At 42.9% G+C, this 16,678-nt stretch overlaps 2 protein-coding genes across 19 annotated transcripts in view; both read right to left on the bottom strand.

Moving 5' to 3' along the window:
* The window catches only part of LOC113431270 (immunoglobulin lambda-1 light chain-like), a 118,966-nt gene that overhangs the window by 28,425 nt on the left and 73,863 nt on the right, over positions 1 to 16,678 (bottom strand). For 2 of the 12 annotated variants that reach the window (XM_087942463.1, XM_087942458.1), the window contains exons 1-2: positions 16,162 to 16,231; positions 15,632 to 15,935 (exon numbers count right to left, since the gene is read on the bottom strand). The exons of 3 other annotated variants lie outside the window; for them this stretch is intronic. In XM_087942463.1, the coding sequence (XP_087798589.1) occupies positions 15,632 to 15,935; positions 16,162 to 16,207 (350 nt within the window). In that variant the 5' untranslated portion in view covers positions 16,208 to 16,231. Of the gene's footprint in view, positions 1 to 1,463; positions 1,768 to 2,008; positions 2,110 to 3,286; positions 3,591 to 3,832; positions 3,905 to 6,748; positions 7,053 to 7,277; positions 7,349 to 15,631; positions 15,936 to 16,161; positions 16,232 to 16,678 lie in introns of those variants that run through there. 7 more of the 12 variants (XM_087942462.1, XM_087942457.1, XM_087942464.1 and 4 more) reach the window with 4 other exon arrangements.
* The window catches only part of LOC148129608 (immunoglobulin lambda-1 light chain-like), a 74,929-nt gene that overhangs the window by 35,118 nt on the left and 23,133 nt on the right, over positions 1 to 16,678 (bottom strand). The window lies entirely within an intron of this gene.

Below are 16,678 nucleotides of genomic sequence, written 5' to 3'. Positions count from 1 at the left end.
TTTAATTCAAAGGGGAACAAACAATGCTAAGACGTTATTAGTGTGCAATGCTTTTTATTGCAACGGTGATGAAAATGGAGAATTTATTTCTGTTTGTTCCAGAATGAAGCAGGACCGTATGCATAGCAAGGCTGAGAGAAGAACTGAGTCTGTTCTTTGAGTATGAACTGTGTAAGTATTTCCCAGTCAACATTGATGATTCACTAAGGGGAAGAAGGAAGTGTTTGCAAGTTAAGCACCAAGGGAGGTTTTTGTCTCACTTCGCAAGTGACTTTATCACTGTGGATACCACCGGTTGTTGCCCCTGGTGTAATAACCAGCACGTTAATAATCAGCTTCATCCTCAGCCTGGAGGTTTGTAATGGTTAAACAGGCTGCATTGGCAGAGGAATCCTTGGACCCCGTGAACCAGCCGTTACTGTCAGTATTAATGAGAAGATATCTGGAGCTCTCTCCAGCCTTCTGTTGGTACGAATATATGCCATAGGTGCTCACTTGGCTGTCTCGGCTCATGGTACATGGGATCTTCGCCGGTTGTCCCGATGGAAACGATTGTGCCATAGGCTGACTCAAGGTATACTGTGAGTTGGCTCCTGAGAATAAAAAATGGAAGACAATGAAGTGAGACATCCTATAGATATACTATTAAAGTATCTTTGAAGAGCTGCTCTGCTTGAAATCCAGATATCCCTGAATTTCAATTGCTGGGAAAGACTTGAATGGAGTGGCTTTGAGATCAGGTTAAAACCACAGTTAAAGCTTGAACCTGATGATTTCCAAACCATGACTTCTGGCAGAGATAAATCCAGAGGTGAGGATTCTTCCTAAATTACCTGTGCACCATAAGAAGAAGAAAGCCAACAGCAGAGACCAGGCCATGATGGAGAGCTGATCTTTTTGGGAGACTCAATTTGGGAGTCTGCCATGTTCCCTTTAAACCCCCAAGAATCCAAGTCCTCCCCTTTATGCAAATTCTGCATGCATCTTATTAGCTGGGTTTGGATAAGAAGAATTGCACTGGAAGGAAAGAGAAGCTTTCCTGCTTGTTATTAAACGTTTGTTTCATTCCTCTCACTTGGAACCTAGAAATACATAGGGGGACCATGTTACAGTAGCTGGTTTGGTCTAAGATCCCCCTGAACCTCTTTCTCTTTCCCCCTAGAAGAAAACGTCCACAATCCTGCAGAATTTAGGATTTTGGCAAAATCACTTTCCCAACTGAGATCTGTGCGGCACAAATTCAGCACCTTCCCTGGCTTGATATGTCCACAATGTTTTCAACCAGTGTTAAGTTCAGGAAATCAGCCTTAATCTAACGTTGTCTCTCTTACAATATTTTAATGATGTAGCGAGTGCTCCTCCACATGGTCAAACCTCTTCAGGGGAAGAAGGAAGTGTTTGCAAGTAAGCACAAGGGGAGGTTTTTGTCTCACTTCTGCAAGGGAGTGTATCACTGTGGATACCTCCAGTTGCTGCCACTGCCGTAATTACCACCACAATAGTAATCAGCCTCATCCTCAGCCTGGAGGTTTGTAATGGTTAAATAGGCTGCATTGGCAGAGCTGTCAATGGTCCCTGAGAACCTGCCACTGTTGTTGTTATCATAGAGAAGGTATTTGGGGCTCTCTCCAGTCTTCTGTTGGTACCAAGACATGTAATAGCTGCCCACTTGGCTGTCTCGGCTCATGGTACATGGGATCTTTGCCGGTTTTCCCAGTGGAAACGATTGTGCCGCAGGTTGAGTCAAGGTGTACTGTGAGTTGGCTCCTGAAAATAAAAAAGGAAGAGAATGAAGAGAGACATCCTATAGATACCCTCTTGGTGTGTCTTTTGGAGAGCTGCTCTGATGGAAATCCAGACATCAATGAATTTCCATTGGGTTGGAAGGCATGCAAGAAGGTGGCTTTGCTATCAGGATCAAACCACTGTTATAGCTTGAACTTGGTGCTTTCCAAGACTTGAATGCTGGCAGAGATAAATTCAGAGCTAGGGATTCTTCCTAAATTACCTGTGCACCATAAGAAGAAGAAGGCCAAGAACAGAGACCAGGCCATGATGCAGAACTGAGCTTTTTGGGGGAAACTCCAATTGAAAGACTGGTATAGTCCCTTAAAACCCCCAAGAATCTGAGTCCTCCCCACTTTATGCAAATTCAGCTTGCATATTGTTAGCAGTTTTTGTATAAAAAGGATATCACTTGAAAGAAAGACATGACTTCCCGTTTCTTTTTAACCTCTTGTTTGGTTTGTCTCTCTTTGGCCCTAGAGGTACCTGTGGGTGGCCTTGTGGCAGGAGCTGGTTTTAGACTGTCGGTCCGAGGTCCCCAAAGGTCTCATAGACACGTTGAGGAGAAGACCTTTCTCAAGATTCATTGATGTCAACAAACAGCCTTTGGACCAATCCTATTACTTGAACAACTCATCTGCAAAAGTCAGACATAAGCTTTGTTCTAGCACTGATAATGGTTAGCAATTCTTATCCCTCCAGGAATAAATCCCCAGTAATTTGGGGTCGAGTTTTTAACAATTGATGCAAATGCAATTGCTGACATCCCCAGTTAAACAAGAAAACCTGCCAAGTTTTGCAATAGACAACTTGCACGTACACAACTGTATTTGCACCTTGCTAAGTATCCTTGAATCTTGGGTGCTATTTCTTAATGCCACTTTGCCTCTATTTCTGCTTTTGAATGGTGGGTCAGAAAGGTGCTCAGTGGTCTTGTCCGCAGATCAGCATCTTTGAAATATAAACCATAAAGGTAACCAAACAAGGAAACAAGCCCAGATTTAGGGTTTGGTACCAACTGGTATTTAAAACTGAGTTGAACATGTTGTCTACATCGGATCTGGTTTCTAAACTGGAGGTATTTTTGGTGTTTACGGCATTCCTATAAGTTGATTAGTCATTCTTCTGTGAAGAAATCAAACCTCCTTTCAATAAAAGTATATAATTATTTAGTTTATGTATTGTCAGCCTTTAAGTTTGCCCAGATGAGGAAACAGATTTGAGGATTGAGGATTTTCTGGAAAATCACTTTCCCAACTGAGATCTGTGTTGCACAAATTCAGCACTTTGTGTGGCTCTGTATATCCACAATCATGTCAGTGTTAAATTTGGGAAATCAGTTTTAATCTGACGTTGTCTCTCTTCTTAACATATTTTAACCATGTAGAGAGAGCTCCTCCACATGGTCAAACCTCTTCAGGGGAAGAAGGAAGTGTTTGCAAGTAAGCACAAGGGGAGGTTTTTGTCTCACTTCTGCAAGGGAGTGTATCACTGTGGATACCTCCAGTTACCAGCACTGCTGTAACCACCACCACAATAGTAATCAGCCTCATCCTCAGCCTGGAGGTTTGTAATGGTTAAATAGGCTGCATTGGCAGAGGTGTCCTTGGACCCCGTGAACCGGCCGTTGCTGCCAGTATCATAGAGAAGGTATTTGGGTCTCTCTCCAGTCTTCTGTTGGTACCAGAATATGGTATAGCTGCCCACTTGGCTGTCTCGGCTCATGGTACATGGGATCTTTGCCGGTTGTCCCAGTGGAAACGATTGTGCTGGAGGTTGAGTCAAGGTGTACTGTGAGTTGGCTCCTGAAAATAGAAAAAAGGAAGAGAATGAGGGTAAACTTCCTATCGATCCACTCTTGGAGTATCTTTTGAAGAGCTGCTCTAATGGAAAGCCAGATATCTCTGAATTTCAATTGCTGGGAAAGCCGTGAATGGAGTGGCTTTGATATCAGGATCAAACCACAGTTAAAGCTTGAACTTGGTGCTTGCCAAGCCTTGAATGCTGGCAGTGGTAAATCCAGAGGTAGGGATTCTTCCTAAATTACCTGTGCACCCTAAGAAGAAGAAAGCTAAGAGCAGAGACCAGGCCATGATGGAGAGCTGAGCTTTTTCAGAAACTCCCATTGGGAGAGGGCCATGTTTCTTTTAAACTCCCAAGAATCTGAGCCCTCCCCTTTATGCAAATTCAGCTTGCATCTCATTAGCTGGGTTGGGATAAGAAGGGTTGGGATAATTGCACTGGAAGGAAAGAGATGGGTCCCTGCTTGTTATTAACCTCTTGTTTCATTCATCTCACCTGGGACCTAGAAATACCATGTTACAGTCTCTGGTTTGGTCTAAGATCCCCGTGGGCCTCTTTCTGTTCTCATAGATGATGGACCTTTCTGAATATCTGCTGATATCAGGGAACAGACTCTCTCCCAGTCTTGTTACTTGAACAACTGGTTTGCAAAATTTAGGCAAAAATAATTCTAAAGCACCAGTTACCTCCTGTAACCGTTTAACCCTCCAGGAAGAAATCCTGAGGAATTCTTTGTGTATCACACTTGGGATGAGAACGTTGATTCCAGCTGATTATTTCTGCAGAAATAGAGAGCCTCACGCTTGGGACAGAGGTGCAGATCGAGGCCCCCAAGTAAAATTTAGCTCAGAATTTTATACAAAAACGTTTCTTTGTGTTATATCTCAATCTACTGCCTGTGTTTCCTCTCACAAGGTTAGTGTTCACCCTTAGTTGACTGCATGACTCATTTTTGATGGAAGATTCCATTTTGTCATATTTAGTGCAAGATATATATCAGTTGTGTCTGTAAATCGTCTCTTCAGCAAAGAAATTGGTGGAATAAAAAGTCGACAATCCCACAGAATTTAGGATTTTGACAAAATCCCAACTGAGATCCGTCTGGCACAAATTCAGCACCTTGCCTGGCTTGATATGTCCACATTGTTTTCAACCAGTTCAGGAAATCAGCCTTAATTTGACGTTGCCCTCTTAAAATATTTTAATGATGTTGCAAGAGCTGCTCCGCATGGTCAAATCTTTTCAGGGGAAGAAGGAAGTGTTTGCAAGTGAGCACAAGGGAGGTTTTTGTCTCACTTCTGCAAGGAGTGTATCACTGTGGATAGCTGCTGCCACTGCTATAATCACCACCACAATAGTAATCAGCCTCATCCTCAGCCTGGAGGTTTGTAATGGTTAAATAGGCTGCATTGGCAGAGCTGTCTATGGTCCCTGAGAACCGTCCATTTGTGTTGTCATCATAGAGAAGGTATTTGGGGCTCTCTCCAGTCTTCTGTTGGTACCAAGACATGTAATAGCTGCCCACTTGGCTGTCTCGGCTCATGGTACATGAGATCTTTGCTGGTTTTCCCAGTGGAAACGATTGTGCTGCAGGTTGAGTCAAGGTGTACTGTGAATTGGCTCCTGAAAATAAAAAAGGAAGAGAATGAAGAGAGACATCCTATAGATACCCTCTTGGTGTGTCTTTTTGAGAGCTGCTCTGATGGAAATCCAGACATCAATGAATTTCCACTGGGTTGGAAGGCATGCAAGAAGGTGGCTTTGCTATCAGGATCAAACCACTGTTATATCTTGAACTTGGTGCTTGCCAAGCCTTGAATGCTGGCAGAGATAAATTCAGAGCTAGGGATTCTTCCTAAATTACCTGTGCACCACAAGAAGAAGAAGGCCAAGAACAGAGACCAGGCCATGATGCAGAACTGAGCTTTTGGGGAAACTCCAATTGAAAGACTGCTATAGTCCCTTAAAACCCCCAAAATCTGAGTCCTCCCCCTTTATGCAAATTCAGCTTGCATCTTGTTAGCAGTTTTTGTATAAAAAGGATATCACTTGAAAGAAAGACATGATCTTCCCGTTTCTTTTTAACCTCTTGTTTGGTTTGTCTCTCTTTGGTCCTAGAGGTACCTGTGGGTGGCCTTGTGGCAGGAGCTGGTTTCAGACTGTCGGTCCGAGGTCCCCAAAGGTCTCATAGACAAGTTGAGGAGAAGACCTTTCTCAAGATCCATTGATGTCAACAAACCGCCTTTGGACCAATCCTATTACTTGAACAACTCATCTGCAAAAGTCAGACATAAGCTTTGTTCTAGCACTGATAATGGTTGCAATTCTTATCCCTCCAGGAATAAATCCCCAGTAATTTGGGGTCGAGTTTTTAACAATTGATGCATATGCAATTGTTGACATCCCCAGTTAAACAAGAAAACCTGCCAAGTTTTGCAATAGACAACTTGCACGTACACAACTGTATTTGTACCTTGCTAAGTACCCTTGAATCTTGGGTGCTATTTCTTAATGCCAAATTTGCCTCTATTTCTGCTTTTGAATGGTGGGTCAGAAAAGGTGCTCAGTGGTCTTGTCCGCAGATCAAGCATCTCATGAAATTGAAATATAAACCATAAAGGTAACCAAACAAGGAAACAAGCCCACATTTAGGGTTTGGTACCAACTGGTATTTAAAACTCCAAGTTGAACATGATGTCTACATCGGATCTAGGTTCTAAACTGGAGGTATTTTTGGTGGTTTAAGGGCATTCCTCTAATTTGATTAGTCATTCTTCTGTGAAGAAATCAAACCTCCTTTCCAATAAAAAGTATATAATTTATTTAGTTTATGTATTGTCAGCCTTTTGAGTTTGCCCAGATGAGGAAACAGATTTGAGGATTGAGGATTTTCTGGAAAATCACTTTCCAAACTGAGATCAGTGTTGCACAAATTCAGCACTTTGCGTGGCTCTGTATATCGACAATCATGTCAACCAGTGTTAAATTCAGGAAATCAGTTTTAATCTGAGGTTGTCTCTCTTCTTAACATATTTTAACCATGTAGAGAGAGCTCCTCCACATGGTCAAACCTCTTCAGGGGAAGAAGGAAGTGTTTGCAAGTAAGCACAAGGGGAGGTTTTTGTCTCACTTCTGCAAGGGAGTGTATCACTGTGGATACCTCCAGTTGCTGCCACTGCCATAAGCACCAGCACAATAATAATCAGCCTCATCCTCAGCCTGGAGGTTTGTAATGGTTAAATAGGCTGCATTGGCAGAGGTGTCCTTGGACCCCGTGAACCGGCCGTTGCTGCCAGTATCATAGAGAAGGTATTTGGGTCTCTCTCCAGTCTTCTGTTGGTACCAATTTATGTTATAGCTGCCCACTTGGCTGTCTCGGCTCATGGTACATGGGATCTTTGCCGGTTGTCCCAGTGGAAACGATTGTGCTGGAGGTTGAGTCAAGGTGTACTGTGAGTTGGCTCCTGAAAATAGAAAAAAGGAAGAGAATGAGGGTAAACTTCCTATCGATCCACTCTTGGAGTATCTTTTGAAGAGCTGCTCTGATTGAAAGCCAGATATCTCTGAATTTCAATTGCTGGGAAAGCCGTGAATCAGGATCAAACCACAGTTAAAGCTTGAACTTGGTGCTTGCCAAGCCTTGAATGCTGGCGGGGTAAATTTAGAGGTGAGGATTCTTCCTAAATTACCTGTGCACCCTAAGAAGAAGAAAGCTAAGAGCAGAGACCAGGCCATGATGGAGAGCTGAGCTTTTTCAGAAACTCCCATTGGGAGAGGGCCATGTTTCTTTTAAACTCCCAAGAATCTGAGCCCTCCCCTTTATGCAAATTCGCCTTGCATCTCATTAGCTGGGTTGGGATAAGAAGGGTTGGGATAATTGCACTGGAAGGAAAGAGATGGGTCCCTGCTTGTTATTAACCTCTTGTTTCATTCATCTCACCTGGGACCTAGAAATACCATGTTACAGTCTCTGGTTTGGTCTAAGATCCCCGTGGGCCTCTTTCTGTTCTCATAGATGATGGACCTTTCTGAATATCTGCTGATATCAGGGAACAGACTCTCTCCCAGTCTTGTTACTTGAACAACTGGTTTGCAAAATTTAGGCAAAAATAATTCTAAAGCACCAGTTACCTCCTGTAACCGTTTAACCCTCCAGGAAGAAATCCTGAGGAATTCTTTGTGTATCACACTTGGGATGAGAACGTTGATTCCAGCTGATTATTTCTGCAGAAATAGAGAGCCTCACGCTTGGGACAGAGGTGCAGATCGAGGCCCCCAAGTAAAATTTAGCTCAGAATTTTATACAAAAACGTTTCTTTGTGTTATATCTCAATCTACTGCCTGTGTTTCCTCTCACAAGGTTAGTGTTCACCCTTAGTTGACTGCATGACTCATTTTTGATGGAAGATTCCATTTTGTCATATTTAGTGCAAGATATATATCAGTTGTGTCTGTAAATCGTCTCTTCAGCAAAGAAATTGGTGGAATAAAAAGTCGACAATCCCACAGAATTTAGGATTTTGACAAAATCCCAACTGAGATCCGTCTGGCACAAATTCAGCACCTTGCCTGGCTTGATATGTCCACATTGTTTTCAACCAGTTCAGGAAATCAGCCTTAATTTGACGTTGCCCCTCTTAAAATATTTTAATGATGTTGCAAGAGCTGCTCCGCATGGTCAAATCTTTTCAGGGGAAGAAGGAAGTGTTTGCAAGTGAGCACAAGGGGAGGTTTTTGTCTCACTTCTGCAAGGGAGTGTATCACTGTGGATAGCTGCTGCCACTGCTATAATCACCACCACAATAGTAATCAGCCTCATCCTCAGCCTGGAGGTTTGTAATGGTTAAATAGGCTGCATTGGCAGAGCTGTCTATGGTCCCTGAGAACCGTCCATTTGTGTTGTCATCATAGAGAAGGTATTTGGGGCTCTCTCCAGTCTTCTGTTGGTACCAAGACATGTAATAGCTGCCCACTTGGCTGTCTCGGCTCATGGTACATGAGATCTTTGCTGGTTTTCCCAGTGGAAACGATTGTGCTGCAGGTTGAGTCAAGGTGTACTGTGAATTGGCTCCTGAAAATAAAAAAGGAAGAGAATGAAGAGAGACATCCTATAGATACCCTCTTGGTGTGTCTTTTGGAGAGCTGCTCTGATGGAAATCCAGACATCAATGAATTTCCACTGGGTTGGAAGGCATGCAAGAAGGTGGCTTTGCTATCAGGATCAAACCACTGTTATATCTTGAACTTGGTGCTTGCCAAGCCTTGAATGCTGGCAGAGATAAATTCAGAGCTAGGGATTCTTCCTAAATTACCTGTGCACCACAAGAAGAAGAAGGCCAAGAACAGAGACCAGGCCATGATGCAGAACTGAGCTTTTGGGGGGAAACTCCAATTGAAAGACTGCTATAGTCCCTTAAAACCCCCCAAAATCTGAGTCCTCCCCACTTTATGCAAATTCAGCTTGCATCTTGTTAGCAGTTTTTGTATAAAAAGGATATCACTTGAAAGAAAGACATGACTTCCCGTTTCTTTTTAACCTCTTGTTTGGTTTGTCTCTCTTTGGTCCTAGAGGTACCTGTGGGTGGCCTTGTGGCAGGAGCTGGTTTCAGACTGTCGGTCCGAGGTCCCCAAAGGTCTCATAGACAAGTTGAGGAGAAGACCTTTCTCAAGATCCATTGATGTCAACAAACCGCCTTTGGACCAATCCTATTACTTGAACAACTCATCTGCAAAAGTCAGACATAAGCTTTGTTCTAGCACTGATAATGGTTAGCAATTCTTATCCCTCCAGGAATAAATCCCCAGTAATTTGGGGTCGAGTTTTTAACAATTGATGCATATGCAATTGTTGACATCCCCAGTTAAACAAGAAAACCTGCCAAGTTTTGCAATAGACAACTTGCACGTACACAACTGTATTTGTACCTTGCTAAGTACCCTTGAATCTTGGGTGCTATTTCTTAATGCCAAATTTGCCTCTATTTCTGCTTTTGAATGGTGGGTCAGAAAAGGTGCTCAGTGGTCTTGTCCCGCAGATCAAGCATCTCATGAAATTGAAATATAAACCATAAAGGTAACCAAACAAGGAAACAAGCCCACATTTAGGGTTTGGTACCAACTGGTATTTAAAACTCCAAGTTGAACATGATGTCTACATCGGATCTAGGTTCTAAACTGGAGGTATTTTTGGTGGTTTAAGGGCATTCCTCTAATTTGATTAGTCATTCTTCTGTGAAGAAATCAAACCTCCTTTCCAATAAAAAGTATATAATTTATTTAGTTTATGTATTGTCAGCCTTTTGAGTTTGCCCAGATGAGGAAACAGATTTGAGGATTGAGGATTTTCTGGAAAATCACTTTCCAAACTGAGATCAGTGTTGCACAAATTCAGCACTTTGCGTGGCTCTGTATATCGACAATCATGTCAACCAGTGTTAAATTCAGGAAATCAGTTTTAATCTGAGGTTGTCTCTCTTCTTAACATATTTTAACCATGTAGAGAGAGCTCCTCCACATGGTCAAACCTCTTCAGGGGAAGAAGGAAGTGTTTGCAAGTAAGCACAAGGGGAGGTTTTTGTCTCACTTCTGCAAGGGAGTGTATCACTGTGGATACCTCCAGTTGCTGCCACTGCCATAAGCACCAGCACAATAATAATCAGCCTCATCCTCAGCCTGGAGGTTTGTAATGGTTAAATAGGCTGCATTGGCAGAGGAGTCCTTGGACCCCGTGAACCGGCCGTTGCTGCCAGTATCATAGAGAAGGTATTTGGGTCTCTCTCCAGTCTTCTGTTGGTACCAATTTATGTTATAGCTGCCCACTTGGCTGTCTCGGCTCATGGTACATGAGATCTTTGCCGGTTGTCCCAGTGGAAACGATTGTGCTGGAGGTTGAGTCAAGGTGTACTGTGAGTTGGCTCCTGAAAATAGAAAAAAGGAAGAGAATGAGGGTAAACTTCCTATCGATCCACTCTTGGAGTATCTTTTGAAGAGCTGCTCTGATTGAAAGCCAGATATCTCTGAATTTCAATTGCTGGGAAAGCCGTGAATGGAGTGGCTTTGATATCAGGATCAAACCACAGTTAAAGCTTGAACTTGGTGCTTGCCAAGCCTTGAATGCTGGCAGTGGTAAATCCAGAGGTAGGGATTCTTCCTAAATTACCTGTGCACCCTAAGAAGAAGAAAGCTAAGAGCAGAGACCAGGCCATGATGGAGAGCTGAGCTTTTTCAGAAACTCCCATTGGGAGAGGGCCATGTTTCTTTTAAACTCCCAAGAATCTGAGCCCTCCCCTTTATGCAAATTCAGCTTGCATCTCATTAGCTGGGTTGGGATAAGAAGGGTTGGGATAATTGCACTGGAAGGAAAGAGATGGGTCCCTGCTTGTTATTAACCTCTTGTTTCATTCATCTCACTTGGGACCTAGAAATACCATGTTACAGTCTCTGGTTTGGTCTAAGATCCCCGTGGGCCTCTTTCTGTTCTCATAGATGATGGACCTTTCTGAATATCTGCTGATATCAGGGAACAGACTCTCTCCCAGTCTTGTTACTTGAACAACTGGTTTGCAAAATTTAGGCAAAAATAATTCTAAAGCACCCGTTACCTCCTGTAACCGTTTAACCCTCCAGGAAGAAATCCTCAGGAATTCTTTGTGTATCACACTTGGGATGAGAACGTTGATTCCAGCTGATTATTTCTGCAGAAATAGAGAGCCTCACACTTGGGACAGAGGTGCAGATCAAGGCCCCCAAGTAAAATTTAGCTCAGAAATTTATACAAAAATCTTTCTTTGTGTTATATGTCTATCTACTGCCTGTGTTTCCTCTCACAAGGTTAGTGTTCACCCTTAGTTGACTGCATGACTCATTTTTGATGGAAGATTCCATTTTGTCATATTTAGTGCAAGATATATATCAGTTGTGTCTGTAAATCATCTCTTCAGCAAAGAAATTGGTGGAATAAAATGTCCACAATCGCACAGAATTTAGGATTTTGACAAAATCCCAACTGAGATCTGTCTGGCACAAATTCAGCATCTTCCCTGGCTAGATATGTTCACTATGTTTTCAACCAGTTCAGGAAATGAGCCTTAATTTGACATTGCCCCTCTTAAAATATTTTAATGATGTTGCAAGAGCTGCTCCGCATGGTCAAACCTCTTCAGGGGAACAAGGAAGTGTTTGCAAGTGAGCACAAGGGGAGGTTTTTGTCTCACTTCTGCAAGGGAGTGTATCACTGTGGATACCTGTAGGTGCTGCCACTGCCGTAATCACCACCACAATAGTAATCAGCCTCATCCTCAGCCTGGAGGTTTGTAATGGTTAAATAGGCTGCATTGGCAGAGCTGTCTATGATCCCTGAGAACCTGCCGCTGTTGTTGTTATCATAGAGAAGGTATTTGGGGCTCTCTCCAGCCTTCTGTTGGTACCAAGACATGTAATAGCTGCCCACTTGGCTGTCTCGGCTCATGGTACATGGGATCTTTGCCGGTTTTCCCAGTGGAAACGATTGTGCCGCAGGTTGAGTCAAGGTATACTGTGAGTTGGCTCCTGAAAATAAAAAAGGAAGAGAATGAAGAGAGACATCCTATAGATACCCTCTTGGTGTGTCTTTTGGAGAGCTGTTCTGATGGAAATCCAGACATCAATGAATTTCCACTGGGTTGGAAGGCATGCAAGAAGGTGGCTTTGCTATCAGGATCAAACCACTGTTATATCTTGAACTTGGTGCTTTCCAAGCCTTGAATGCTGGCAGAGATAAATTCAGAGCTAGGGATTCTTCCTAAATTACCTGTGCACCATAAGAAGAAGAAGGCCAAGAGCAGAGACCAGGCCATGATGGAGAACTGAGCTTTTTGGGGGAAACTCCAATTGAAAGACTGCTGTAGTCCCTTAAAACCCCCAAGAATCTGAGTCCTCCCCCCTTATATGCAAATTCACTTGCATCTTGTTAGCAATTTTTGAATAAAAAAAGGATATCACTTGAAAGAAAGGCATGATTTCCTGTTTCTTTTTAACCTCTTGTTTGGTTTGTCTCTCTTTGGCCCTAGAGGTACCTGTGGGTGGCCTTGTGGCAGGAGCTGGTTTGACTGTCGGTCCGAGGTCCCCAAAGATCTCATAGACAAGTTGAGGTGAAGACCTTTCTCAAGATCCATTGATGTCAACAAACCACCTTTGTACCAATCCTGTTACTTGAACAACTCATTTGCAAAAGTCAGACATAAGCTTTGTTCTAACACTGATAATGGTTAGCAATTCTTATCCCTCCAGGATATCTGGGTTTGGATAAGAAGGGTTGGGATAATTGCACTGGAAGGAAAGAGATGGATCCCTGCTTGTTATTAACCTCTTGTTTCATTCATCTCACTTGGAACCTAGAAATACCATGTTACAGTCTCTGGTTTGGTCTAAGATCCCCGTGGGCCTCTTTCTGTTCTCATAGATGATGGACCTTTCTGAATATCTGCTGATATCAGGGAAGAGACTCTCTCCCAGTCTTGTTACTTGAACAACTGGTTTGCAAAATTTAGGCAAAAATAATTCTAAAGCACCAGTTACCTCCAGTAACCGTTTAACCCTCCAGGAAGAAATCCTCAGGAATTCTTTATGTATCACACTTGGGATGAGAACGTTGATTCCAGCTGATTATTTCTGCAGAAATAGAGAGCCTCACGCTTGGGACAGAGGTGCAGATCGAGGCCCCCAAATGAAATTTAGCTCAGAAATTTATACAAAAATCTTTCTTTGTGTTATATGTCAATCTACTGCCTGTGTTTCCTCTCACAAGGTTAGTGTTCACCCTTAGTTGACTGCATGACTCATTTTTGATGGAAGATTCCATTTTGTCATATTTAGTACAAGATATATATCACTTGTGTCTGTAAATCGTCCCTTCAGCAAAGAAATTGGGGGAATAAAATGTCCACAATCGCACAGAATTTAGGATTTTGACAAAACCCCAACTGAGATCCGTCTGGCACAAATTCAGCACCTTGCCTGGCTTGATATGTCCACAATGTTTTCAACCAGTTCAGGAAATCAGCCTTAATTTGACGTTACCCCTCTTAAAATATTTTAATGATGTTGCAAGAGCTGCTCCGCATGATCAAATCTTTTCAGGGGAAGAAGGAAGTGTTTGCAAGTGAGCACAAGGGGAGGTTTTTGTCTTACTTCTGCAAGTGAGTGTATCACTGTGGATACCTGAAGGTGCTGCCACTGCTATAATAACTACCACAATAGTAATCAGCCTCATCCTCAGCCTGGAGGTTTGTAATGGTTAAATAGGCTGCATTGGCAGAGCTGTCTATGGTCCCTGAGAACCGTCCATTTGTGTTGTCATCATAGAGAAGAAATTTGGGGCTCTCTCCAGCCTTCTGTTGGTACCAAGACATGTAATAGCTGCCCACTTGGCTGTCTCGGCTCATGGTACATGGGATCTTTGCCGGTTTTCCCAGTGGAAACGATTGTGCCGCAGGTTGAGTCAAGGTGTACTGTGAGTTGGCTCCTGAAAATAAAAAAGGAAGAGAATGAAGAGAGACATCCTATAGATACCCTCTTGGTGTGTCTTTTGGAGAGCTGCTCTGATGGAAATCCAGACATCAATGAATTTCCACTGGGTTGGAAGGCATGCAAGAAGGTGGCTTTGCTATCAGGATCAAACCACTGTTATAGCTTGAACTTGGTGCTTTCCAAGCCTTGAATGCTGGCAGGGGTAAATTCAGAGGTAGGGATTCTTCCTAAATTACCTGTGCACCATAAGAAGAAGAAGGCCAAGAGCAGAGACCAGGCCATGATGCAGAATTGAGCTTTTTGGGGGCAACTCCAATTGAAAGACTGCTGTAGTCCCTTAAAACCCCCAAGAATCTGAGTCCTCCCCCCTTATATGCAAATTCACTTGCATCTTGTTAGCAGTTTTTGAATAAAAAAAGGATATCACTTGAAAGAAAGGCATGATTTCCCGTTTCTTTTTAACCTCTTGTTTGGTTTGTCTCTCTTTGGCCCTAGAGGTACCTGTGGGTGGCCTTGTGGCAGGAGCTGGTTTGACTGTCGGTCCGAGGTCCCCAAAGATCTCATAGACAAGTTGAGGAGAAGACCTTTCTCAAGATCCATTGATGTCAACAAACCGCCTTTGGACCAATCCTGTTACTTGAACAACTCATTTGCAAAAGTCAGACATAAGCTTTGTTCTAACACTGATAATGGTTAGCAATTCTTATCCCTCCAGGAATAAATCCCCAGTAATTTGGGGTCGGGTTTTTAACAATTGATGCATATGCAATTGTTGACATCCCCAGTTAAACAAGAAAACCTGCCAAGTTTTGCAATAGACAACTTGCACGTACACAACTGTATTTGCACCTTGCTAAGTACCCTTGAATCTTGGGTGCTATTTCTTAATGCCAAATTTGCCTCTATTTCTGCTTTTGAATGGTGGGTCAGAAAAAGTGCTCAGTGGTCTTGTCCCGCAGATCAAGCATCTCATGAAATTGAAATATAAACCATAAAGGTAACCAAACAAGGAAACAAGCCCAGATTTAGGGTTTGGTACCAACTGGTATTTAAAACTCCGAGTTGACCATGTTGTCTACATCGGATCTGGTTTCTAAACTGGAGGTATTTTTGGTGGTTTACGGGCATTCCTCTAATTTGATTAGTCATTCTTCTGTGAAGAAATCAAACCTCCTTTCCAATAAAAAGTATATAATTTATTTAGTTTATGTATTGTCAGCCTTTTGGGTTTGCCCAGATGAGGAAACAGATTTGAGGATTGAGGATTTTCTGGAAAATCACTTTCCCAACTGAGATCTGTGTTGCACAAATTCAGCACTTTGCGTGGCTCTGTATATCCACAATCATGTCAACCAGTGTTAAATTCAGGAAATCAGTTTTAATCTGAGGTTGTCTCTCTTCTTAACATATTTTAACCATGTAGAGAGAGCTCCTCCACATGGTCAAACCTCTTCAGGGGAAGAAGGAAGTGTTTGCAAGTAAGCACAAGGGGAGGTTTTTGTCTCACTTCTGCAAGGGAGTGTATCACTGTGGATACCTCCAGTTGCTGCCACTGCCATAAGCACCACCACAATAATAATCAGCCTCATCCTCAGCCTGGAGGTTTGTAACGGTTAAATAGGCTGCATTGGCAGAAGTGTCCTTGGACCCCGTGAACCGGCCGTTGCTGCCAGTATTATAGAGAAGGTATTTGGGGCTCTCTCCAGTCTTCTGTTGGTACCAATATATGGTATAGCTGCCCACTTGGCTGTCTCGGCTCATGGTACATGGGATCTTTGCCGGTTGTCCCAGTGGAAACGATTGTGCTGGAGGTTGAGTCAAGGTGTACTGTGAGTTGGCTCCTGAAAATATAAAAAAGGAAGAGAATGAGGGTAAACTTCCTATCGATCCACTCTTGGAGTATCTTTTGAAGAGCTGCTCTGATGGAAAGCCAGATATCTCTGAATTTCAATTGCTGGGAAAGCCGTGAATCAGGATCAAACCACAGTTAAAGCTTGAACTTGGTGCTTGCCAAGCCTTGAATGCTGGCAGGGGTAAATCCAGAGGTAGGGATTCTTCCTAAATTACCTGTGCACCCTAAGAAGAAGAAAGCTAAGAGCAGAGACCAGGCCATGATGGAGAGCTGAGCGTTTTCAGAAACTCCGATTGGGAGAGAGCCATGTTTCTTTTAAACTCCCAAGAATCTGAGCCCTCCCCTTTATGCAAATTCGGCTTGCATCTCATTAGCTGGGTTGGGATAAGAAGGGTTGGGATAATTGCACTGGAAGGAAAGAGATGGGTCCCTGCTTGATATTAACCTCTTGTTTCATTCATCTCACTTGGGACCTAGAAATACCATGTTACAGTCTCTGGTTTGGTCTAAGATCCCCGTGGGCCTCTTTCTGTTCTCATAGATGATGGACCTTTCTGAATATCTGCTGATATCAGGGAAGAGACTCTCTCCCAGTCTTGTTACTTGAACAACTGGTTTGCAAAATTTAGGCAAAAATAATTCTAAAGCACCAGTTACCTCCAGTAACCGTTTAACCCTCCAGGAAGAAATCCTCAGGAATTCTTTATGTATCACACTTGGGATGAGAACGTT

This window comes from Notechis scutatus, chromosome 13 (assembly GCF_049901735.1).
Source record: "Notechis scutatus isolate UNSWTSFEM ecotype Mainland chromosome 13, rNotScu1.2, whole genome shotgun sequence".
In the NCBI taxonomy this organism is placed as follows: Eukaryota; Metazoa; Chordata; class Lepidosauria; order Squamata; family Elapidae; genus Notechis; species Notechis scutatus.
Note: the sequence above shows the minus strand (reverse complement) of the source record. Positions and strands in the feature narration are given on the sequence as shown.